Source organism: Sphaerodactylus townsendi, linkage group LG03, assembly GCF_021028975.2.
Source record: "Sphaerodactylus townsendi isolate TG3544 linkage group LG03, MPM_Stown_v2.3, whole genome shotgun sequence".
Taxonomy (NCBI): domain Eukaryota; kingdom Metazoa; phylum Chordata; class Lepidosauria; order Squamata; family Sphaerodactylidae; genus Sphaerodactylus; species Sphaerodactylus townsendi.
In genome coordinates this window covers 10,639,167-10,665,573 of record NC_059427.1, presented here as the reverse complement: position 1 = coordinate 10,665,573, position 26,407 = coordinate 10,639,167, and the positions used below count along the sequence as shown (strand labels likewise).

The 26,407-nt window shown below is 47.5% G+C and overlaps 1 protein-coding gene across 1 annotated transcript; it reads left to right on the top strand.

The window, feature by feature from the left end:
- Window positions 1–2,386: 2,386 nt before the first annotated feature.
- Window positions 2,387–25,751, top strand: LOC125428673 (zinc finger protein 397-like). The gene is made up of 4 exons (XM_048489176.1): window positions 2,387–2,731; window positions 20,620–21,527; window positions 21,715–21,838; window positions 23,334–25,751. Exons 2-4 carry the CDS (start codon window positions 20,721–20,723, stop codon window positions 24,242–24,244), a joined length of 1,842 nt encoding a protein of 613 aa, XP_048345133.1. The 5' UTR covers window positions 2,387–2,731; window positions 20,620–20,720; the 3' UTR covers window positions 24,245–25,751.
- Window positions 25,752–26,407: the final 656 nt, after the last annotated feature.

The window sequence follows — 26,407 nt, the reverse complement described above, 5'->3', positions numbered from 1 at the left end:
GCTGCCATTCGGCCAGCTTATGGCTCTGTGCTGACGTGCTTGTGTCGCTGTTCTCATCTACAGCTTCTCTCCCTCTGCCGTACTTCGGCTGAAACTTGGAATTGCAGCCAGGGAACATTCCCATAGATTAACCCTTGAACCTCCCTTCCGCTGTTTTCAGCCGCTTTGAATAATTGTTGGAACACGCTTTCTCACAACCTTGCTCGTGAGGAATCACTGAACCTGCAATGCTAAAGACTATCAGTAGCTCTCCTACGCCTTGAGAGAAATCCATGGACTCTAACGCTATCGCCTAGTAGCTTTGTGAAGTCAAACAGCAAGAGCCATGCATTGACAATTATGCAACCTCACGGGTTGCCTCCTTCCATCATCCAGCCTATGTAATCGTTTAGCCATGCTGTTTAAATTTATTGCATGCCCTAGTTTTGCTATATATTGTTATTGCTGCATTTCAGCTTCCCTGTCTGTCTGCTGACTCTTCATACCCCAGGCTCCACTCCCCAGGAGCCCGGATCGCTGGCCACCTCAGCTTGCCTTCGATCCCTCCTGCTCGAAACGACGCTGTGCCTCTCCAAGGCGGGGAGCCTGTCCCCCTCGCAACTTCCCCTTGTGGGAGCCCCCCGTGACTTGTTTCAACACCAAGACTATTGGGTCGCTGGCCTGTGCCTCTGCTGGCCCATCAATTCCTAATTTCCATTGCTCTTGGACGCTTCCAATCTCCATGGTGCAAGAACTTCACAAGCACCTTAGACAATCGTGTCAGCTTATTGATTACTTAGTTGTTATTACATCACCAAGGCTGTGGAGAATGTACATAATATGTGTTGTTTAATCTTTCTGATAATTCCTAATTGACTACATGAAAGCACGTGAGCTGCAAGAAGTTGTATCTAATCTGAAGTATGATGTTTTGCCCCATTGGTGGTCAGCCCTCTGGAGCTGGCTGCCGGGAGGATGGTTGAGTGTTATTGTACAGCCTCGCATTGGTTTAATTGTGTGCCTCAAGCATCGGATCTTTGTTTCGTCAATGTGCCCACATTGCCTGTAACGTGCAAGAAGCCCCTCAATCTCTTACCCCGCAGAGCTGCTCCTAATGTTACACAAGCAGCTTGGTCAGTTTGACCAGATGGCGGAGGAGACAAGCCGCCCCTTTAAACTTCTTAGTACTTTGGGGTCCCCTCTTTCTAAAATGTAAAAAGGAGGAGATGTAGTGATGCACTGCTGACCCAGCAGCACCGTGTGTAGAACGTTGGGACGCCAATGGACCTACGGCCTTGCTGGTCGCATCTACCCTCACTTCTCATCCCTCTATGAGTCACGGGTCATGAACTGTTCGGCTCTAGTCACCGGGCGCAGGGACAATGGTCTTGCCCTCAGGTGAGGATTAGGCCTCAGACGCTTTACGCCTCAAGACGTAGGCCAGGTGAGATCATGCATCACATGATGATTCCAGGTCTCCCGTCTCCCCGCCATCTCTCCCTACCCACCTCCTTTACACCCACAAGGAAACCCTAATAAAAGGTGCGAGACCAGCACAGGGCAGAGTTGTTGTGGATCATGAAACCTCACAAGCTCTGTTGCTGACGCCTCGCCAGATGAAACCTCCCTCCTCGCCTTGCCTATTCCTTAGCTTAATGCACGACCCCAAGTGGGCTGAATTACATTAGTCGTTTTAGCTTCTCGGGGGAGTTCAGGCTTGATGATTGCCTACCTGTGAAAAATTCTTCCATCTGAGTAAAATACCTAAGAGAACATGGAGACCGGTGAAGAGTTTAGGGGGGACTTCAAAACTTGCTAATTGTTCTTTTTTTTCACCATTCACCATTCTATACGTTACTTAATTTTTTAATTTCATGTTTGTTTGTAGGTTTGTATGACTGTTTCACGTTTTTTCCTTATTGTCCTATGCTTAATCCATAATATTTAGAGAATACAGTTTTTTAAATTCAGACTAGTAAGCAATATTTATCCTCTATTTCCTTATGTTATTCTTGTACGTATAGGCTAAACCAAATGTATATGCAAAGTACAAAATGTTTTATATGCACTCTGTAAATCTTTTTTTTCTTTTCTTCTTTTCTAATTTTATTACACAAAATTAATAAATATATATTTAAAAAACTTGCTAATTGTTTTGTGATGTTTGATGAAAAGCGCATCGTGGATGAGCGTGGTAGTTTTCAGCAGCAAATATGGGCAAACTGAGGGCAGTCGAGCAGGCAGTCCGCGCTTGCTTCGCTTCAAGCAGGCAGTCTGAGCATGCTCCATTCTGTTCTGCAGGCTTCCTAAATCACTCAGTTTCCTATATAAACTATATTGTCCTTTCTCCGTACGCAAGAACCATGCGTCTTTCGCTGCAAAATAACGAATTACCCAATCTCACGGGTGCAGCGTAATGAGGCTATCGTGGGAACTGCTGGCAAACAAGGGCGCGGACCGTCCCTTGTTTGCACCTCACACACTCTGGTACGCGTGCGCATGCGCGCCCGCAATTCCCAGGAAGATTCTATCGCGTACCCCATTGCACGCCTGCAAGGGTTAAGCCCACCAAGTCCACCTCCCAGTCCTAGAAAGACCAGAAAAAAAAAGGTGAGAAAGGATGTATTGTAAAATGATTAGAGAAGCCACTTCCCTTCCTTACAACTGGTGGGAAAGCCGCTTTTGAATCCCTCTCTTGGCCCCAGGTCAGAGGGAAATTGGCTCGCCGTGCGAAAGCCCTGCAGGGAGAGAGGTAAGTGGGGTGCTCTGCGGGTGGGCGGCCAGGAACAAACCTGGGGAGGGGAAGATCGCGGGGGAGGCGGAGAAGCCCGGGCTGCAACAAGGCAGGTTGCCTTCCAAAAGACCCTGCAGCCCTCGATCCTTGCTCCCCCTCCCGTCCGTGCGTCCTCTGCAACCCGCCTCCCCGGGAGACAAAGGGCCCTGCTCCCGACTGCAGCTTGTGGCTGGCTTTGCGGGGCTGGCGTGCGTCTTAGAGGCGCCAAGATTTGAAGGACAGGCAGGTGAGGCGGGGGAGGGGGGTTAGTATTGGCCGTCGCGTCCAGCCTGTGCAGAATCTTTGCTCCAGTTTATTGTTAAAAAAAACCCAAGCTTCTTAGGGTTGCAAAGCCTTAAAGCGGTTCTGGGGGTTGCAGTGAGGGCAGACACATTATTTGCAAGCTCAAAGACGATTTAAGGGGTGGGTGGGCTTCGGAGCCGTCCCATAAATCACCGCCCTTCTCCGACCCCTGCATTGCCTCCAAGCCGGCGCCTGGTTTCTATTGCTGGTGCTCTCCTCACTCCCCCCTTGGCTGCCTCCGCATTTGACTACTTTCCCAGCATCCTCTGTGGCCCGAGCTGAGGGGGTGGAGTCGGCTTAGCGTCGAGGCTCCTACCTGCTAAAGGGCACCCCCCCCCCTTTGCAAAGGCCGCCTCTTTGGGGGCTGCGCATCAGTGTATCCCCCGCTCTTATCCAGTCCCGCCTCCTTCCCGTTCCAGCACCGAGACCCGCTCCTGCCGTCCCTCATCCCGCAATGTTATCCCCAGCCATTGCTGCCCCCCCCCCCCCTCAACACTTGTCTGGAGTTGCAGCTGCGTCCTGGTCGACTCCTACTCTTCTGGATCAAGTGTTTTGCCGCCCCTACTGCCCCTTTCTTTGGAGCGCGCCTTTCTTGCGCCTACATTCCCTGTGCCTCCTTCCTCTAACACTGAAATGGCCATTGGAGGCGGTGGCCTACCTCCTGAATCCCCATTCTGCCACCCTCCCAGCTTCTCGGCCTTCAAAGTTCATCCCCACCCCCTTCCATCCAGGTTGCGGCCCCATAGCGACTTCTCTTTTCCCTTCCCCAAACTTTAATTGCTCATTTTAAGATCTCTCTCTGGCAATCGGGCCTCAGGTGATTTCTACATCATCCCTAACTTTCCTTCCCTAGCCAAGGCTGATTCCGCATGGGCCAAAAAAAGCAGTGTGAAACCGGTGTGAAAATGTAACAGGGTTTAAAACGGTGTAAAAGGTTTTATACCGTTTTCACACCACTGTTTTTGGCCCATGCGGAATCAGCCCAAGTTTTTCAAAGCTCCACACAGTTTATTCCCCCATCCCCTCCACACATGCCCAGGTCTTTTCCTCTTAATATCACAGTGAATGGCTCACAGTGTGACATCTGTGCTCCAACTGGATCTGCACAACTTAGACTGCTGCTCTATGTAATAATAATCCATGTCTTGGATTCTCTTTAACGTGGTGCTCCGTTAAGAGTTGGAAATTATCTGTTGCACATATCTGCGTACATGACAGTCTCACTTGACACTTATGGGTTCCTAAGCAAACAAAGGTTACAGAAGTCCATTAGCCCTTATATATGATCCATACTGCCCTGTGGTTTTCAAGGCAAGAGACGAATGGGAGGTCTTCTATTGCCAAGGCCTCTTCTAGCTAGCTATTTCTCTCTTTCTCAAGCAGCCGAAAGCTTCTTTGTATGTATGTTTCCTTTTACACATGCTGAATACGTACTTCATAAGCCATTTCTTGGCAACAGGATTTTACTGTGAAACAGCAAAATCCATGTACATATGGTTGTTAAAGCACACTGAAAATGTCTGGAAAGTACATTATTCAGTGTGTGTGGAGTTGAAAAACTTCGTCCCTTCTAAATTCATCCTTTGCATTTTCCATCTACCCTGCCATATCTCCTGAATCTTCACTATTTCAAATGTCCTGAGCACCATCTCTGATCCCCTGCTACCACCAACCCACTACCTCTTCACTCAAAACATCGCCTTTCTCCTTCAGTGATAAAATGGGAATTGCCCATTCTTCTCTTTCTTATCATATTCCAACAGTCCTTTCCTTCCCTCTTCTCTGTCCCATCTCATTTGATGATTGACTCTGGCCCGATAGTAAAATCTCTTAATGAATTCCATGTTAACAGTTTCACACTGGACTTTCCCTTTGAAGTTATTTTGTTTGAAGGGTAGCAGGACTTTGACCTGGGAGATTGGAATGTCTCCCTATTGATTTCTGAATATTGTGGTTTCTAATGTCAGATTTGCAACTCAATTCACTCTATTATTTTCCACAGTACATAGGCACTGGACTGGTTTTGTCCAATGTAGATAGCAGAATGCATGCTGGAACTGATACTTTATGCTGCATATTAGTCTGGAGGGTGAACAGGTGAATGAGGCAAAGACAAAATCACTTGAGGTTATAAGGTCCTATGGGCATGGTTCTGGTGGGTTTTCTCGGGCTGTGGGGCTGTGGTCTGGTAGATCTTGTTCCCAACTGCCTGCCTGCCTCTGCATGGCTGGCATCTTCTGTGAGTGAGGTGTATCCCCAGAGAGAAGTTCTGCAGCACATTGGCCACAGTCTCAGGTGTGTAGCATCTAGACTGTCTGTAATTTGTAGTTCTCCTGATAAATTATGGACTCATGGCCTCCCACCAGCCCCTGCCAGCATGGCCAAGTGGCAGGGCTGATGGGAATTGTAGTCCATTAACATCTGGAGAGCCGCAGGTTGCAGACCCCTGCACTAGACCCACAACAACCAGTTGAATCCGGCCATGAAAGCCTTCAACAATCCTATAAGCTTGTTGTCTGAGTGTATATGGCGGTGGGAGTGAGCATCTTGGTTAGAAATATAATGTTTTTAGAAATCTTGAAGCGATGAAAACATATTTTTCCCAGGGTTTTGTAGTTCTTGCTGTAGCACCATTTCCTTTATCACATAGGTAGCATATTAAATTTTAGTTTGGTATATTTATGGAATGTAAAAGCATAAATGCTCTGTTTTCTTCAAGCAAAAGGGGACTATAGACTACTGCGTCCTGTGCTAACTTAGCCCACGTGTTTTAGTTTTTGCCCACTGAGGAGGAGGAAAAGGTACAGGCTGAAATTTGAAAACAAGTTTTGTAGTAAACCAGAGAAAGTATAATAATTTGGACAAGAACAGACTAATACAGTCATAATTGGGTTATCACTGTATTTGGATATCAGGTTATATTTGGAACATTGAAAACAGTCAGGTCTTTTATAATCAGCTCTTTAATAATCAAACAAATTATAGCACATTAATTGTTGCCAAGGTTATTCCCAGTTAAACAATAGCCATGTCCTGGAGAAAATTTTGCGGAGAGACTGATGAGGGTAGTCAGAGGCCTGAAGACGAAGCCTATGAGAAAAGGCTGAGGGACGTGGGAATGTTTAGTCTGGAGAAAAGAGAGGTTTGTGGGGACATGATTGACTGTAAGGCTTCCGCAAGTGTTGCCAGCCACGCTGTCACTCTGGAAGAGCCGTGAGGGAGCTGTACCTGTTGGCAGCAGAGGTTGGGACTCACAATAATTGGTTTCAATTACAGGTGGGAAAGTACCAGAACATATTTTTAGATCAGCTGCCCAGGTGAGCTCCCCCAAACTGGCAATATTCAAACAGTGGCTCTACAAACACTTCTCAGGGAGGTCTTAGGCTGATCTTACATTGAACAGGGGGTTGGACTAGATGGCCTATATGGTCCCTTGCAAGACTACAAGTATAAACATTTTGTATAGGTGTTCTGCTGTATGTGCAGGAATTATAATTACCTGATGCCTTAGACTGTCTTGCATTAAGATGTTCATTCTGCTGTATTATAAGTGAATAAAACTTTGGCTTTCCTGGCTCGTTGGCAAATTCAGAAGCCTTGTTTTGCAAAATTCAGATTTGATTCCATTTCCTTTACCAATAGTATTGAGACTTGTTGTACAATCTTAATTCTTTGTGCAATCCCTTCCTTATTGGGATATGATTGAAGTCTATAAAATTATGCATGGGGTAGAGCGGCTATTTAGGATGGTGAGAGAAATTTTTTCTCTTTCTCACAATAACTAGGAACCAGGGGGGCATTCATTGAAAAAATGCCGGGGAACAATTAGGACTTAATAAAAGGAAACACTTCTTCAAGCTAACGCGGTAGATTGGTGTTTGGAATATGCTGCCACAGGAGGTGCAAGTACCCACTAACCTGGATAGCTTCTTTAAAAAGGGCGTGGACAGATTTATGGAGGAGAAGCTCCATCTATGGCTACCACCTGATCTTCGGGTGTTGCATTTTCTCTCGAGTTATAGGCCAGAATTTACGAATGCGTGGCCGATTCCAGGGCTGGCATCTTCAGAGGATCCTCGAAGATGCCAGCCAGACATTTGGTATTTAAACGCCAGGAGAGAGAATGCTACAGTGAACACCTGCCATACAGTCTCCGAAACCACACAGCACCCAAGTGATTCTGGCCGTGAAAGCCTTCGACAATACAATCTTGATCCTCCTTGATCTCAGATTGCAAATGCCTTAGCAGACCAGGTGCTCAGGAGCAGCAGCAGCAGAAGGCCATTGCTTTCATATCCTGCATGTGAGCTCCCAAAGGCACCTGGTGGGCCACTGCGAGTAGCAGAGTGCTGGACTAGATGGACTGTGGTCTGATCCAGCAGGCTAGTTCTTATGTTCTTATTTTTCAACTGGTCACTCATTGTTCACTTATTAACTGTTCACTTATTTTTCAACTGTTCGCTCATCCATACATTTTGTAATTTCTGTTGTGAAAACTTTATTTAATACATTCTGTTGTATTAGGAATCCCATCATAAATGCTCTGCTGGCTTTCCACATCACATTTAGATCTGTTCCTTTTTTTCAAGTTTAATTTTTAAAAATTCCTGTTGCTTCTGTTCTCCCTTTTGTTGTCTCCGGGTGCCATTTCCTACCCTCTGCTCATATATAATATACATAATTATCTCCTTATTTTTTAAAAAAACTCTTTCCGGTGTTCTGCTTTGGTACTTGAGGTTGGTCTTCTAAAATGTGGTGTTGGGCAGTTGACTTCCTGTGCATAGTTTGATTCTTTCATGATGATGACAGCTGCCCCATCTGTATTGGCCTTTTCTGTCATGGATATCAGGATTATTTCTGAGTTGGCTGTATTCCTTTCTGCATTGTTTCAGCCGTGCTGCAAGCTAAATTGTCTGCTGGGCACTGCAATGAGGGCATTCTGTATAAAAAAACAAAAAAAAAGATTTATGTTGAGAGAACAGCTGCTCTCCATTATTGTGGCAGTGGGTCAGAAGTATCCTTTTCAGATTTAAGCATACCTATATTCGATAGGATTATTTATCAGCCCCTTCCAGCATGGCCAATTGGCCATGTTGGCAGGGGCTGATGGGAATTGTAGTCCATAACATCTGGAGTGCCAAAGGTTCGCCACCACTGTTTCAGATGAAGTCAACAGAAATAGGCCTTTAGGTCACCACAGATCCATATCATCTGTGGTGATTTTATGGGGCAGAAGGATAGCCCTTTCCCCCATGGGGTGGGGGTAGGGGAATTCTTCTTCTTGACTCTGTCGCTCATTCCGCACATGCAGAATAATGCACTTTCAAACTGCTTTCAGTGCTCTTTGAAGCTGTGCGGAATGGCAAAATCCACTTGCAAACAGTTGTGAAAGTGGTTTGAAAACGCATTATTTTGCGTGTGCGGAAAGGGCCAGTGTGAGAAATCAACTTCATTGTTGGGTGAGTTTAACATCCTGTTGGGGACCGGTGGAAAAGGCCTCAGGTTAGCAAGTTTATTAGTTTTCTGAAGAGAAATGCTCTGTAAGTGGTGGGTGGCTTGCCTTCTTTTAGGAAAGCCCTTCCAGTAGAAAACTATGAGGGATTAGTTCTTTGGGGGCACATTCAGTTTGAGATTCATAAGAACATAAGAACAAGCCAGCTGTGTAGTCATCCCCGCAGGGTCGTCGCTAAGGAATAGGCGAGACGCGGAGGAGGTTTCATCTGGTGGAGAGCGTCAGCAACAGGAAGCGCGGGATTTCGTGATCCTGACAACTCTGCCCTGTGCTGATCTCTGGCACCTTTTATTAGGGTTTCATTGTGGGCGTGTAAAGGAGGTGGGTAGGGAGATGAGCGGGAGACCGGGAGACCTGGAGATCATCATGTGATGCATGATCTCACCTGGCTACGCGCAGCGGAGAGGAGCGTGAAGCGCCTGGAGCCTAATCCTCACCTGGGGGCAAGACCATTGTCCCTGCGCCCTCGTGACTGAGCCAGACAGTTCATGACCGCGACCCAGGGGATGAGGAGGAAAGCGTGCTACTCCAGAAGGTCAGAGGTCCGCTTGGCCCCAACGTTTCTACCACGGTGCTGCTGGGGTCAGCAGTGCATTACTGGTATCCTCCCTCTTTTTTTACATTTTAGAAGGGGACCGAAATGCTAAGGGTGATTTAAAGGGACGCTTTGTCCTCCGCTTCGGCCTGGTCAAGCTGGGACCGAAGCTGCTTGTGTAACATGTTAGAACTTGGTGGCGGGTAAGGGAAATTCGAGGGGCTTCTACATAGGTTGGCTAAGGGCAATATTAGACATACATTGGAACGCAACAAAGATCCCATAATCGAAGGCATACAATTAAACCAATGCAGAGCTGTACAATAAGCATCCTCAACTTGATCCTCCCGGCAGCCAGCTCCAGAGGTATTGCTGACCCACCAATGGGGCAAAAACATCATACTTCAGGATTAGGATACAACTTCCAGCAATTCGCCAAGACTTTCATATGAATCAATTGGGAATTATCAGAGAGATTAAAGCAAACATATATCACCGCACATATCTTCACAACCTTGGTGATGCAACAATAAGTAATCAATAGCCGCATCGTGATTATCTAAGGTCAGCTTTGATTGAAAGTTCCTGCTGCTCGGAGGCCAGGGGTAATCCAGAGCGTGGAGGTAGAGTTGATAGGATCTCTCGTGAAGGGCACAGCCAGAACGGCCGGAGAATCTTAGTGTTACATGAAACAGTCCGGGACTCCCACAAGGGGGAGTCGCGAAGGGAACATACTCCGGCTTTGGCTAGAGGTTCTCCCGCCATGCCGGGCCCGCAAAGGGGGAAGTCGAGGGGAGGGGCCGGGTAGCGCACCGGGTAAGCTTGGGCTCCAGGGTGAAGCCTGATGCAAAACAATGGTGAGACGTGCAGTAGAGAGTCCCGCAGGCAGATAGGCGGAAATGCAACAACAACAGCTAATGACGATAACTTCTAAAAAAATTAAGGTGCATGCAGTAACTTCCTACAATCAGTCGGGTCATAGTATTTCCAACAATTCCCCTTGGAGGCCTGGCTCCAATGGGTAGCCATAAAGGGGCAAGGCAAGATCCGACATTGCGCGGCAACAATATATACAAGACATGCATGCCAGTTTGCGTAGATAGGCTATACATCATATAAATGAAAAACAATAATCATAGCTAAACAGCAGTACATAGGCTAGATGTGTATTGAAGGGGAAGGCAACCCGTGGTTGCATAATTCGTCCAATGCATGGCTCTTGCTGTTTGACTACCAAAGCGCAGAGCCGAAGGGCGCTAGGAGTCCATGGGTTTCAAGAGCGAGGGAGAGCTACTGATAGTCTCTTTAGCATTGCAGGACCAGTGACTCTCACGAGCAAGGGTTGTGAGAGGAAGGCGCGGTTCCGGACAATTATTCAAGCGGCTGAAAACAAGCGGAGAGTTCCGGGCGGGTACAATCTATCAGGAATGTTCCTGGCTGCGTAATCTGCAAGTTTCAGCTAGGGGGGGCTGCAGAGAGGAGTGAGAGAATGGCGGCTGTAGATGATGATAAGGCGCCACCGCATCAACCCCTGGTTTCAGCCACAGCTCGGCCCAGGCTGCCGCTCTCCAGGGGGTGAGACAACGCAGCCGGGGGCTGTGGATCCTTGTGGAAGAATGGGTGTGTTGGCTCCAGAGAGATCCTCTCCCATCTCGGCCCAGGGCTGCAGGGCAACCGGGCCCTCTCGACAGGGCGGCTGGGTTGGATCCTTCCAGGGAGGCCCTCCGCCCATTTCCGGATGGGGCTGGCTCTGGCATGGCGACAGCTGGACTCCTGTATGGAAGAGAAAAACAAGCAACGCTTTTCCCCTGAAGGGCCCTCCTCCTCTCCCGCGCTACTGGCTGGGTTAGTAGGATGACAATAGAGGACCCTGGAGCCCTGAGTGGGGGGGGGCGGCAATTTTGAATGATTGATAGAGAAATCCATACTTTGATATGGTCTGCTGGATGAGACCTTGATTGGGTCGCATAGGGGACTACTCCCCTTCTTTCAAGGCTTGTTTTGGCCAAGCTTCTGCTAGAAGCGAGCTGGCCCATTCCGGCTAAATCCATCACTTGCAACATCCAAGGCGCAGAGATACAAGGCAGGAATTGCCCGGAAGGCTGTAGGGAGAAGGGAGAGTGTCAAGCAACCAGGCCTGCAACTCTAAACAATCTCTACCACCAGGTCGCTATCGTGAATATAGCATCTATAGGAAAGATTTAGAGGAAAAGATGCAAGAGAGAACAAGTTCCTGGGCTTGAGGTTTGATCACATCGAAAGCAATTTGAGAGAGGGCTCTGCAAGAAAAACCTTTGTCTCGATCCCCCAGGCATCTAGAGGTGGGGCGCTGGCCAGCCCATGAGAGAGAAGGAGGGGTGTGCAGAATGCCAAAGAAGGCTGGGAAGGGTTTGGAAAGTCAGCCTCTACCTTCCCTCCTGTAAGGAGAGACTTTGGCCGGTTTGAGCCTCGGCTTCCTACCTTCTGCTACAGCGGAGAGGCTGTGTAAGATAGGTGTGGCTGGAGAGACCCCCCTTGGCACTGTGGACTAGCCAGGGAGCCGCCAGCAGAGAAATGTGGGGAGCATGAAAAGTTCGATTTTGACTTCATATGTAACTTGGCGCCAATGCCAATGTGGCAGTGTAGGCTCAGATGGACGGCTGTGGTGCGTGCTGGGTTCTCAAGGAAAGTGCTTTGAAGAAGAGTTTTGAGGGTTTAAACTAAGATGGAGGGCGGCCCAAGCAGGTCCCATCGGCCTCCTAGGGAGCATGCACGAAGCTGCAAGGCCCTGTTTAAGGTTGATGCTGTAATGGGCTTAAGCCTTCTGCCGCATTGGCACAACATAATCAGAAGGAGAAAAACTTTAATTGAAGCACAAGAGCATAGCTTAGGAAGTACCGGAAAATCCTCTTATGAGGGGAGAACCTTAGGGTCTCTCTTTGAAAGGGGGCAAGACATACAGGACATACATAGGCATACAGAGCACATGGCAGCGGCAACAAGGAGGATTACAACTCTGATTTTGAGATCTTGCTCTCTGGAGAGGTACTGACGACTTTTAAGCTGCCACTGGGAGCTTTGAGTTTAGGCTTGGCACAGGCGCAGAGAGGCTAAGCGTGAGATCTGGCTTGAACCTTACAGCTGAGAGGGCTAAGGGGCTTTTCTTCTTCAACGGGCTGACTTTTGGCTTAAGCGGGCATTGTGTGAGCATCTTTCCCTTCCATGCCTCGTTGTCCTGTAGATTGCCATATGGGGCATCTCTGAGGAGGGTTCAAAACGGGCAGTCCTCTTCCGCCAGCATTTCTTTTCTGTTGCAATTCAGTGACTGTGGACTTTGCAGAGATTTTGAAATGCGTACATTCTGGGGCACTGGCGGGAGGCATGGGTGATCCTTTGGAAGTAGAAGGGGCTAGCAGAGCAGGGCGTATAGCACATAGGGGAGCAAGCTGGCAAGACCAGCCCCATGGTCTCCGTGGGGATGGGATCACTCATACTGAGCTGGGGCAGCAAAGATCTCATGGGGAGCCCGGGAAGCTCCGGTTTGGAGGTGCGGATCTTGGTTCCGGCTGGGAGATGCCCGGCTGGCCTCCCCAGCCGGCATTGGCTGCCTGCCCTTTAGACTTTCCTGGGGGGCTCTTCTTCTGGGGAGAGACCTCCCTCCGGCCAGGGTTGTGAGGCCCCCCCCCGCTGGCAGCCTACAACCCCTCCTCGAAATGTCCTGGCTTCTGCCGTGAATTGAGACACTGGCCTCATTGTCTCATGGCGCAGCCAGAGAGGGCGGGCCGCTAGAAGGCTGGCTTGATGGGCTTAAAGACCCGGGATATCCTGGCAAGCTTTTGAGCATGTCAAGCAAAGCTCTGGGTCCCTTCCTAGGCCTGTAGGATCGCCATGGCGCACTCAGCGCCGAGGCGCTCTCCTTGGCAAGGCGCCATGGCGAGTTCGGCCCTGGCCTCCTCGCTGTCAACTCCTGCCTCTGGAGGGCCTCCCCTGGAGCCTGTTCACAAACTCTGCATAGGGCCTCTTGGAGGCTTCTGCCGGGTGCTAGGAAAACTTCCTTTGGGTTGGCTGTCCGGGCATTGGGGATTCTTTCAAAAAAACGCTCTTGTAGGCGCATCCAGAGGCTGCAGTAACCGTAAGGGTGGCCAATCCGCAGGGCTGCATTTGTGCATTGGGGTTAGCGAAAAGCTTCTATTTCATAAAAGCTGCGCTGGTGGTGTAGGCGCCGGGCCAGAGGCTGCTCCTCCGCTTTATGCACCGCTGGCGTACTCTTTCCCAGATCACATACCGCGCTGGGTTTAAAAGCACAGTTAAAGGCGTTTTCCAGTCCTCCGAACCATTAGGTGGCCCCGCCATCGCTTCCAACATGCCTCTCACATAGGGGCTGGTGATTCCTACGTCCCGCATTAAGCCTTTGGCGGAGCTTCCAAAGTGAGGATATTATAGCTTAAGGGCTGGCGACTCGACAACTCAGCCAACAATGCCATCCTCCCCCCTCGGTATCTGTGAAATGGACGGGCACAACGCGCAGGAATATCGGGCATCAGCTCTTCCGCCAGGGTTTCTTTCGGCAGATCGTGGGCTAATACGCCTATGCAGAGTTTTGAAACCCGCGCCATTACGCATGCTTGACGGAGGTGCAGTGGCTTCGAAAATGAAGGCGGAGCGGTGGGTAGGCGCTGGGCCGCCGGAGTAATTGAAATGGGCGGAGGAGCAAGGGGGCATGCGACAGGCGGCCCACCGAAAGGGATAGAGAAAATTCCGGGTTGGAAATTGAAGGTGAAAGATCGAAGGAGGCCGCCCGGCAGCAAGGAGCCATAGGGTTCGTGGCGGCTGATGGCTTACATAACATTGTCTCCATCGCCAGTAGCAGTGACATCGGGCGCCACGCAGGCTCTGTGCTAAGAGGCGCCTGCTCGATGTTTTCCCAGTCCTTAAGATTCAATGTCCGTCCCCTCTGGGTACCTTCCTATGGACACTGGAGCTTCAATCTCGCTCGGGAATCCAATTTGGCGCAGCTCCCCTTCTTTACGGGACTCCTGCCGCATTTCGCTAACGCTTTCAGTTCGCTAACGCAGCTTGTCATAAGCTCCTGCTTTTTGCAAGCTCCCATACTCACCGTGCCTCCGCCGGACGAGAGTGTCCTAGGACGCGCAGCCTTCCGGGACGCGCCGATCCATAGGCCAGGCGATGACACGAAACGGTGGGTCCCTGGATGCGCATCCAGCTGGACTTCTCGGTACCGCTGCCCTTTCCCCAGGCGACGGTGAGTGCAGGGTGGGAGGTTCGGGAGGATTCCCGCTGTGGTTTCTGGCACCAGCCAGAAGTCATCCCCCGGCAGGGTCGCTGCTAAGGAATAGGCGGTGACGCCGGAGGAGGCTCTCATCTGGTGGAGAGCTGCCAGCAACAGGAAGCGGGATTTCGCGGATCCTGACAACTCCTGCCTCTGTGCTGGATCTCTGGCACCTTTTATTAGGGCTCTACTGTGGGCGTAAAGGAGGTGGGTAGGGAGATGAGCTGAGACCTGAGACCTGGGAGACTATCATGTATGCATGATCTCACCTGGCTAATGCCATGGAGAGGTTTTGCCGTGCCTGCTGAGCCTAATTCCTCACCTGGGGCAAGACCATTGTCCCTATGTTTCGGGTGACTGAGCCAGACAGTTCAAGTGACCCGCGGACTCATAGGGGATGAGGAGTGGAGGGGTGCGGTGCTGCACTCAGAAGGTCAGTGAGGTCCGCTGGCGTCCCAACGTTCTACCACGGTGCTGCTGGGTCAGCAGTGCATTACTACAAGCTGGATCAGACCAGAGTCCATCTAGTCCAGCTCTCTCTGCTACTCGGGTGAAAGTGCCTCCACTGCAGGTGTGCCTTTTGGGAGTTCACATGTAGGATGGTGAAAGCAATGGCCTTTCTGGGCGGCTAAGTGCTGCTGCTCGAAAGCACCTGGACTGTTAAGGCATTTTGCAATCTCAGATCAAAGCAGGATCAAGATTGGTAGCCATAAATTGACTTCTCCTCCATAAATCTGTCCAAGCCCCTTTTAAAGCTATCCAGGTTAGTGGCCATCACCACCTCCTGTGGCAGCATATTCCAAACACCAATCACACGTTGCGTGAAGAAGTGTTTCCTTTTATTAGCTCTAATTCTTCCCCCAGCACATTTTCACTGAATGCCCCTTGTTCTAGTATTGTGAGAAAGAGAGAAAAATTTCTCTCTGTCAACATTTTCTACCCCTATGTATAATTTTAGTAGACTTCAATCAAGTATCCCCCCCCCCTCAGACGCCTCCTCTCCAAACTAAAAGAGTCCCAAACGCTGCAGCCTTTCCCTCATAAGGAAGCTAAGTGCTCCAGTCCCTCAATCACCTTCATGCCCTTTCTCTGCACTTTTTCTATCTCTTCAACATCCTTTTGAGGATGTGGGTAATTCAGAACTGAACACAGTACTCCAAGTGTGGTCGCATCTTCACGGCTTTTGTATATAAAGGCGCGACAATCTTTGCAGTTTTATTATCAATTCCTTTTCCTGATTATCTCCCAGCATAGCTGCTTTGGCTCTTTTTTCACAGCTGCCACACATTGAGTTGACATTCCCATGGAACTACCACCACATGCCTAAAATCCCTTCCTAGTTCAGATCATAGCACTGGACTCCCCTGTAGCGTGTGAAGTTTCTTGGATTTTTTTTGGGTTCCTTTAAGGTACCACTTTGCATTTTGCTACATTGAACTGCATTTGCCATTCCTTAGCCCACCTACCTAATTTATCAAGGTCCGCTTTGAGCTCTTCGCAATCCTTTTGTGGTTCCTACTTCCACCCTACATAATTTGGTATCATCTGCAAACTTGGCCACCACGCTACCCACCCCTACTTCCAGGTCATTTATGAATAGGTTCAAAGAGCACTGGTCCCACACGGATCCCTTAAAAAGGCACCACTCCCACATCTCCACATTGTGAGAATCTCCTACTTACACCTACCTCTTGCTTCCTGTTTCTAACCAGTTTTAACCAAGGAGGACTTCCCTCTTATTCCTTTCCATTAAGCGAGTTTTCACAGTCTCTGGTGAGGAACTTTGTCAAAAGCCTTTTGGAAATCCAAGTAGACAATGTCCACTGGTTCCCCCTTATCCACATGCCTATTTACATCCTCAAAGAACTCTAGTAAGTTTGTAAGACAGATTTGCCTCTGCAAAAGCCATGCTGACTTTCTCAGCAGGTTTTGGCTTTTGTACATGTTTATAATTTTATCTTTAATGATTCTACTAATTTACCAGGAACAGATGTCAAACTGACTGGCCTGTAATTCTGGTCCCCTTGCAGTAGATCCTTTCTTAAAGATTGGTGACATTGCCATCTTCCAGTCTTCAGGATGGAGCCTGATTTCCAAGGATAAGTTGTATATTAAAGTGAGAACATCAGCAATTTCATGCCTTGAGCCTTTTAAGAACTCTGGTGAATGCACCAGCCAGGGATTTGGTAGCATTTTAGTTTTATCAATGGCTGCCAGAACTCTTCCTTGTTCACTTCAATTATCTCTAGTTCTGATTCATTCCCACAGCTTCTTCTTGGTTCTGTGCAGGAATTTCTACCCTCCTCTTGGGTGAAGACAGATGCAAAGAATTCATTCAGCTTCTTCTGCAACTCTGTCACCTTTTAGCTAATAATCTCTTTGTCATCTAACTACTCAATGGGCTTCCCTTTGCTGGCTCTCTGCTTTGATGTAATTTTGAAGAACTGGGTTTTTTGTTGCTGGTTTTGATAAGTTCACAGCCATGCCTCTTTTTTCATAATCCTTTTTTTGCCTCCCCCCCTTACAGCTAACTTCTGTATTTCTCTTTGGCCACCATTTGTGTTCCTCTCTGGTATTCTTTATCAGTTGCTTTGGACTTCCATTTCTAAAAAAGACATCTTTTTTTCCCTAATAATTTCCCTCAACGTCCTCTTTGTTAAACGTTTTGTGGCTTTCTTTGATCACGCTCTTTCCTAACCCAGAAATACATTCCAGCTGCATTTTGACTGCTTTTAAATAACCTCCAAGCATCTTGACATTTTTTGACTCTCTTGGATTTTCAGCTTCCTTACACTATCCCCCCCCCATCTTGAGAAATTTCCCTTTCTGAAGGCTAATGTAACTACATTAGTTGTCACTTGTTCACATGCAGAGATACTGAATCTGACACAGTATTGTAGGTCATGTTCCTATCGCTCAACAACACTGACTTCCCAAGCATCTCAGTCCTGGGTCCCAGAATTAGATTCCAGGATCACATCTCCCCTGGTTGGTTCTACAACCATCTGCTCTTAAGCCACAGTCATTTAGTATATCCAGGAATGTTCTCTCCTTACTATGACCTGAACATGCATTTCTTTCCAGCTTATATGATAGTTAAAAAATCACTCTACTTTACATTTTGCTTCTTTGTTGGCCTCTCTAATTTCTTTTTTCCATCTCAGAATCCTCTTATGCTTTGGTCAGGATCATAATGGCTCCTAATGTTAAACTATAGTTTCACCCCTGTATTGATATCCATATGCTTCTGTAGAGGAATCAGCCCCCTGTGCATTGTCTATTTTATGTGACACTATGCTCTCTTTTGGATGTAGAGGGCCACCCCACCCCCAATACTCACCCATCCTTCCCTTGTAGAGCCTGTAACTCGGGGATATCAGCATCCCACTGGTTCTCCCATTCCACCATGTCTCTGTGATGCCCACTTATCAATGTCCTCCTTCAAAACTCTGTACCCTGTGCCCCCCATTTTAGGCTCAATGCTCTTGACTATTAGCATAGAGACACTTGTATACTCTGGTTCTGTCCCTAACCTGTGGGATTTCATGGTTTCTGCCCCTCTGTACTTTCGTAGACACCTTATCACTTATCACATTGCTATGTTCCTACTTGTATGTGTGGTTGATTTAAAACCTCCTTCTCTGTCTGCATCCTCATGGACTCTGTATTCAACCTGTCACTCTCAGCTCCTGTCGCTTTCCCCAGGAATCAGCTTCAAAAAAGCTGTTCTGCCACCTTTTTAATGCTGATACCAGCAGCCCAGTTGGTTCCTCTTGGTTAAGATGAAGCCCGCCCCTTTGTGCAGCCTTTATCCTAAAATTCCTCAAAGCCCCGATGCACTTAAAACCCTCTGCCTGGTGCACCACCTTCTCTCATCCACGATTGAGACCCTGTATCTCCACTCTGCCTAGCTCGCTTCTGCTGGTGGAACAGGTAGCATTCTCTTTGCAGGAATGCCACCTTTGGGGGGGTCCTTGGATTTTAACCTTTTCCTAGGCAGCCTAAATTTAGCTTCCAGAACCTCCCCTGCCACATTTCCCCAATGCCATTGGTACTCAATGTGGACCTCACCAACCGCTGACCTTAACCCCAGCACTGTCTTAACAGCCTATCTAGACGTTTTGATATCCAGAATTTCGTGACTCAGGCAGGCAAGTCACCATGCGTCATCACGCTCTGTCCCAAACCCAACTCTATATTCCTGTTGATGACTTAATCACTCCACTACAAGGAGCCCCCACCTCTCGCAGGGTATCCTCTTTGAAAAGTAGGATAGCTGGATCACCAGTTAAGGAAGGGATCCCATCTAAGGAGCATCTTCCCACCTCTTTAGACTGGCACCTCTTGTCACCTAGACTCTCATTCCCTATGACATCTGAAGAGATGTCACCTTGGGAGGGACCCGCCTGCCAGGTCCCTGAAAGCCTTGTTTGTTGCCCTCTCTGCCTCCTCTCAGCTTCTCTCCAGGTCTGCCACCTTGGCCTTCCAAGAGAACGGACACGCCTCCTTGAGTGCCAGGAGCTCATTGCAGCGTAGGGCACACCTACCTAATTCTGGCCTAGTGCAGATAGTCATACATGTGACACTCAGTGTAAAACACTGGCAAGCCCCATCCCCCCCCCAAGCTGGCTTCCTTGCCTCCATCTGCTTTTGTTTAGATATTTAGATATTAAACTTTTAGTCAGTGCCCCTTGAGCTATCTGCACCTACCATCCCTCAAGAAATGTCCTATTAATTAATTATTTTATTTATTTTAAAAAAGAAAAAGAAAGAAATTGGCAAGTATACTGGCTAGGACAAAAGAGAACCTCCTGTTAACCCTGTTAAGCCCCCCACCTTAGCAAGTAGTCTCAGCTCCTAGTAGTATTCTTAAGGAGAAAAGAGTATAACCCCTGCAAACCCCTCGTTAAAAATTTCACACTGTTTTAAAAGATGTGGCTTTTACAGCCTCCAAAATGAACAAACACCAGAGTCAATGGTTCTTCCTGGCCCAGATGCCTTGTCCACTGCTCCTTTTCTGCTGGTTCCAGACTGGAATCCATCTCTTTGATCCTCTCCTGCTTGCCAGGCCAAGATGCTAAGACAGCACTAGTCATTTTCAGAAGTGCATAATTGCTCACCATAGTTTGTGAGGGGACGATCGTGGACTCTTTCCTCTCAGTCTCTTTGGCATAATATCTTGTTGATGGCATTTTGATCCTTTTTTTGTGGACTGGATCTCTTACAGATTCTGGAAGATTCAGTCACTTACAGGGAAACCTTGGTTTTCCTCATTCCTTTCTTTGACACCCCAACTGGATGTGTGGCAGCCCCACCTAACAAGTCTGGAATGTGGACAGTGTATACATATTCCAGTGTATACATATTCCAACTAAGATAGCTGCCTCCCAAATCACAAATAACATCTTGAACTTTTCCATCTGGTGTACTTGCCCTCCCCCTCTCCCCCAATAAATAAATAAACATAGAGGTTCAATGTATTGTCGAAGGCTTTCACGGCCAGAATCACTGAGGTGCTGGTGGAGTTTACTGCATCTAGCAAGACGCCTCTGACGCTTCGCCTGCATGACGTTTCGCCTGCATCTGTGGCTGGCATCTTCAGAGGATCCTCTGCCAGCCACAGATGCAGGCGAAACGTCAGGAGAGAATGCTGCTAGAACACGGCCATACAGCCCGGAAACCACACAGCACCCCAGAGATAGAGGTTGTTAATTTTAGGCTTAGATTTTATTGACTGGTTAGCCATCTATATAGGAATCATATTTTAGTACTTGTATAGAATTTTGTGTTTTAATTAATTTACGTAAATTGGGTTTGTTGATATTGTAATGTTTTAACACTGTTTGTAAGCCACCTTGAGCCCGACTTTGGCTGGGAATTGGGTAGGGTATAAATCTAATAAAATAAATATGGCTCTCCTTGGGTGTACATCAGCAAGAGGGGTTCAGATACAGTCCGTTTTGGGTGTCCTAGAACTAACTACTATATTCCCTCATGGAAAAGGCTTAAAAATATGGTTATCTAGGGGAGGAACGTGATCTTCTCCCTGGCTTTGCTGTCTACCGTCCAGAAAGTCCATTTAGATCCCCTATCACTTCATGTTGTCTATTTCTTTATTTCTTTACTGTGGTGCAGTAAAGTTTCTGTGTCTTGAGGTGGAAACTCCTCTCTGCACTTTCTCTCACAGTAGCATGACTCCAGATATGAAACATCCTGCTTGACTTATAGACTATCTTCTCTTTTTGTAGAAAGCCTGCCCTGACATTTGGAAACAAGACACGCCGACAGATCTAAAGGGAACAATCCATAAAATAGAAGTCTCCTTAGCTCCTCACATTTCAATTGCGGGATGGATAACTTGAGCGTGGAGGTGGAGGTGAACATGTCTGTAGAGGAGGGGGCAGCAATAGTCCCGCGGATGGTGAAGGAGGAAGAGAATCCTGATACTTTCAAGCTCTGGGCGGAAATGGAGGGCGGAAAAACCACAGAGATTCTACGCGGTGGGAATATCGGAGAGTCGGAGACCACAACGGCTTTGCACAATATAAAGAAGGAACCGGAGGATGGGATTCAACAGCATTGGGAGACCCAGTGGCAAGAGTTCCTGGGGACCCTACAGGCACCTCAGTCGGGATGGGCAAACCCCCAGGATTCTGAGGAAGCTGAACCATGGGAAGATGCTAAGGTTTTTCTGACCTCCTTCGAGCAAGTTGCATCTGTATGCCGATGGCCTCGTGACCAGTGGGTGGCCCTCCTCCTACCAGCCCTCAGTGGCGAGGCTGAGCAAGCGTTCGGCAGCCTCAGTGCCCGAGAGAGGGGAGACTATGGGAAGGTCAAGGCGGCCATCTTGCAAAGAGAGGCAATCGTAAGGGAGAGGAAGCGCCAACAATTCAGACAAGTCTGCTACCAGGAAGGGGAGGGGCCGAGAGCAGTTTATGGGAGGCTCCAGCAACTCTGTCGTCAGTGGTTGAAAGCGGAAAGACACACAAAAGATGAGATCTTGGAGCTGCTGGTCCTGGAACAGTTCCTCACCGTTCTCCCGCAGGAAATGCAGAGCTGGGTCAGGGAACGTGGTCCAGGGACCTGCACCCAAGCAGTGACGCTGGCAGAGGATTTCCTGCTGAGGCAGAAAGGCATCATGAGACCAAAAGAACAGGTAAGATAACTTGATGGGGTTTTTTTCAGAGGGGATCAGGTTTTCTTTTTTCAGGCAATACCTGCTTCCCCCACAGTTCTCTGGAAGGGGTTCCCCCATAATCACAGGGTAAAACAATGGGATATTCTCAAGGTGGGAAAGATCAGATTTACACTGCCTATCTTGAATGGGATTTTCATTGTTTCAGGTCCCTGAATCTTTGCAGAAAGCAACTGTGAATTCTGCTGAGGCAAACAGTGTCCCACCACCAGATCTGTGGAACCTTGACATTAAACCCAAACAGGAATGGGATGGAGAGGAGAAGTTACTAGGTAAGAAGATCTTGCATTTGTTGTTTGGAGGAAGGAAGAACAGGAGGCCCCTCTGTTAGAGGTTGGGGTTGCAGAGGAGTCCTGCATCTTTAAAAAGTCAAAGATGATTGGGCTTAATACAGTAAAGAGAGCTCAGCTTGTGGAGAAAGTGATATTAGGCCTCAAGTGTCATTCAACTGCCACACTTTAAGGAGCAGCAGTGGTGTAGTGGTTAAGAGCAGGTGCATTCTAATCTGGAGGAACCGGGTTTGATTCCCTGCTCTGCCACCTGAGCTGTGGAGGCTTATTTGGGAATTCAGATTAGCCTGTGCACTCCCACACACACCAGCTGGGTGACCTAGGGCTAGTCACAGCTTCTCGGAGCTCTCTCAGCCCCACCCACCTCACAGGGTGTTTGTTGTGAGCGAGGAAGGGCAAGGAGATTGTAAACCCCTTTGAGTCTCCTACAGGAGAGAAAGGGGGGGGGATATAAATCCAAACTCCTCCTACTCTTCTTCTTCTTCTTCTTCTTTCTGGAACATTCTGCAGACCTACGGAGCTGTTTTCAGTGGAAGGAAGAGGGCAGCATCTGTCTGAAGATGCTGTATTATTCTGCTTAGTGGAGAAAATTATGTTATCTTGTGACATGTTTAAACATGTGGTAAAATGGTGTGGCTGTGACCACTTGAGGCCTAAACATGCTAGTAGACCGATGGCTGCAGGGTCTGCAACCTGCAGCTCTCCAGATGTGCATGGACTACAATTCCCATCGGCCATGGTGGCAGGAGCTGATGGGAATTGTAGTCCATGAACATCTGGAGAGCCGCAGGTTGCAGACCCTTGTATACTGTGGAGAAAGAATGTGCAAGAGGTAAAGCCATCTCAGGGTTTCAAAATGTTCCAAATGAATGTGCTGTAAAGGTTTTTTTCTTCTGAAATATTTGCATCTATTTTATGTAGAGGAATCTAGCATCAAAGAATGGCAGAAACTGTTAATTTAAGTTTATTTTCAGTTGCCAAAAACTTTTTCAATTGGCTAGTGAAGAAGTATTTGAGGTTCCTACTGGCACTGGGGGAGCACGTTTTCATATGTGCTTTGCAGAGTAATGTCAAATGCACATCTCTTGGATTGACATTCTGGTCTAATTTTTAAAAATACATTTTCTTGAATCCTTTTTTATATGTTTGTTGAAACTGGTATGGCTGCCAACAATCTTCTCTCCGTCATGCTAGCTTTCAGCATGTAGAGGATTTTTTTGATTTGGAGGAGGAGGAGTTCCTTACATAGTTCCTACACCTCCCATCTGAAATGGGGCAGCCACACACACAAAGCGAGAACTGGATTTCCCGCCATCTAATCCAGCATGCTTGGGGTGAATGCAATTAACTCTATGCTATGGAAAGGCAGACAAATCATGCTCAGAGATCCTCTCTTCTTTCATATTACTTATTATCTGGGGCTGTATTGTTTGTTTGGAAAGCAACATAGGACTGTGACTCTCATTTATTCCTTCAGGTGATGGACACGTACGGGTGATCCAAGTTGATACTATCCCTCAGGGTCATTCTGAGCCAATGACACCAGGTGACTCGTTGAAGAGAGGCAACCCATTCCAATACTGTGGGGAAGGAACAAGTCAGGAGGGACCAGAGAATGAGGACAGGCCAGAACCAGGCAAGAGTGTGGATGAAGCCATTGCAAAGGGTGTATTGGATCAAGATGAATTCAAGATCTGCCAAATCATGCACCTCTGTGACTGTGGCAAAAGCTTTAGAAGGATCTCGGACCTTAGAATTCATGAGAGAACACACACTGATGAAAAGCCATTCAAATGTTCTGAGTGTGGGAAAAGCTTCCGCCAGAAGGGCAATCTTTCAACACATGAACGAATTCACACTGGAGAGAAACCCCATCAATGCTCCATATGCCAGAAGAGTTTTGCTAGTGGCTCCAACCTTATTGCACACGTGAAAACCCACACTGATGAGAAACCGTATGAATGTGCAGAATGTGGGAAGCGGTTCCGTCAGAAGAGAAACCTGACCACACATGAAAAGATTCACACTGGTGAGAGACCGTACCAGTGCTCAATGTGTCAGAAAAGTTTTGCTAGTGTTTCCAGCCTTATTTCACATGAGAGAATTCATGCAGGAGAGAAACCTTTCAAATGTGCAAAGTGTGGGAAGAGCTTTCGTCAGAAGGGAAACCTGAGAACACATGAACGAATTCACACTGGAGAAAAGCCACATCAGTGCTCTGTATGCGAGAAAAGTTTTGCTAGCGGTTCCAACCTCATTGCACATGAGAGAATTCATGCAGGAGACAAACCCTATCAGTGCTCCATATGTCAGAAAAGATTTGGTTCAGGCTCCAACCTTATTGCTCATCAGAGAATTCACACTGCAGTGAAAACTTACAAATGTTGAGAAACGTGGGGAAAGTTTCTACCGGAAAGGAATTCTTACAGTGCATGAAAAGAAATTCACATTGGAAGAGAAACCTTTATAGGTGTTTGAAATGTGGAGAAAATTTCAGTAGTGCAATGGAACTCAAAGTCTATGAAATGAACCATACTGGAGAGAAACCATATCCATGCTCCATGTATCAAAAAAAAAATGGTGACTCTGACCTTATGGTGCATGAGAAAACCCACAATTGAGAGAACTCTTTTGTGCGGACTGATTGTGGAGAAAGTTTGAGTGATCATCCAACATGTAAGGCACACAAGAGAAGAAAAAAAAATATATGACATAGGAAAGCAACCATTCATCTGTGAGAAAGGAACTCGGTTGGACATCCTTCCCTCTGACACAGGCACCAAGTCGGCGGATTTTGAGAGTAAACTAAATTTCCCTCCCCGCTCCACACCACCGTTAGAAATGTATCATCATCCCAAGTAAATAACTTGCAAAAAGCCAAAGTTGATGTTTTCCAGGCAAAAAATGCATGTGGATTTGTGAAGATTCAGAAATTTAGAAAAAAAGACTTTGTCCCCCTCCTCCCTCCAAGGCATGAAATGAGGGGGGGGGGGGAATATGAAAAATAACTCTTACAAATATTTACTCTTCGCAAATGAAAGGTGAAATACTTGTTCATGCAATTTTTTTTGAAATTCTTACCACCAGTGCATATGGCTTCAGGTTTGTTTGTTTTTAAGAGTTGAAAGGTTAGTAGCATAGCCAGGGCATTTAACTGGCTTGTTTAGCAATTGATCATCTTAGGCTTATTTACCAATGTTGCTAGACATGAGATGTCTTTGGGTTTTTGGCCTAGGCATGCAATCTGGGAGGCTGCCAAGCAGTACGGAAGAATACGTTTTTAGCCTTGGTTGGGTAATTAGAGGGTGGCACTTACAGCGGAGAATCTTACAGAGCCCTCAAGATAAACAGATCTGTTGTGTGGGTCCTTCCTTTTCTTCCTAGGAGGTCAGAGCAGTATGCATTATGTTCTCCTCCATTTTATATCCACAACAACAACCCTGTGAGGTGAGCTGAGAAAGAATGGGTAGCTCAAAGTCATCCATCAGCCTTCCATGGCAGAGTGGGGATTTGAACCTGAGTCTCTAAGTCACTCTAACCACTGCACTACATAGACCCTGGTGGGCCCTCTTTTCTGTCCATGTGATCGTCTGCTTCCAGCTCTGCTTTTCCTGAAAGAGAACCACCCCACTTCCTGCTCTCCAGTCACTTCCTTCTTTTCCATTAAATTGCGGATGCCGAGGGTGGTTCAAAAGCACGCAGGTCATCCTCCTGGGAGTCACCTTGAAGCAAGTCTGTCTCCCAGGCAAACTTGCCCCGTGAATGACTGCCAGGGTTATTGCTGCTGGTGAAGGTGGTTTCCCCAATACTGAGTAGAATTTATTTTGTTTTAAAATAGCCTTACCCCAACTTTCCATTAAAATGTCCAAGACATTTAAATACAATAAACATACAAATGAATTCCCACCTATAAACATCTGATGGATCCTTATGTAGAAAAGGCAATAACACATTGTAAAACATAATTTTAAGCAACTGTAATAAAAGCACAGCAATAGAATGCAAGCAAACCCATATTGAAAAATGGTGGCCTGTGTCCTGCAATTCCTCATAGCAAAGCCAATGATGATGAAGAAGAAGAAGAGTTGGTTTTTATACCCTACCTTTAAGGAGTCTCAAAGCATCTTATGGAGGAGAAGTCAATCTATGGGTACCAATCTTGATCCTCCTTGATCTCAGATTGCAAATGCCTTAGCAGACCAGGTGCTCAGGAGCAGCAGCAGCAGCAGAAGGCCATTGCTTTCACATCCTGCATGTGAGCTCCCAAAGGCACCTGGTGGGCCACTGCGAGTAGCAGAATGCTGGACTAGATGGACTCTGGTCTGATGCAGCAGGCTAGTTCTTATGTTCTTATCTTATAATCGCCTTCCTCCCCCACCCACAATAGACATCTTGTTGGGTAGTTGGGACTGAGAGAGTTCTGAGAGAACTGTGACTCACCCAAGGTCACCCAGCAGGCTTCATGTGGAGGAGTAGAGAATTGAACCAAGTTCCCCAGATTAGAGTCCATTGCTCTTAATCACCACACCATGCCTTTAGCAGTCCTCTTAG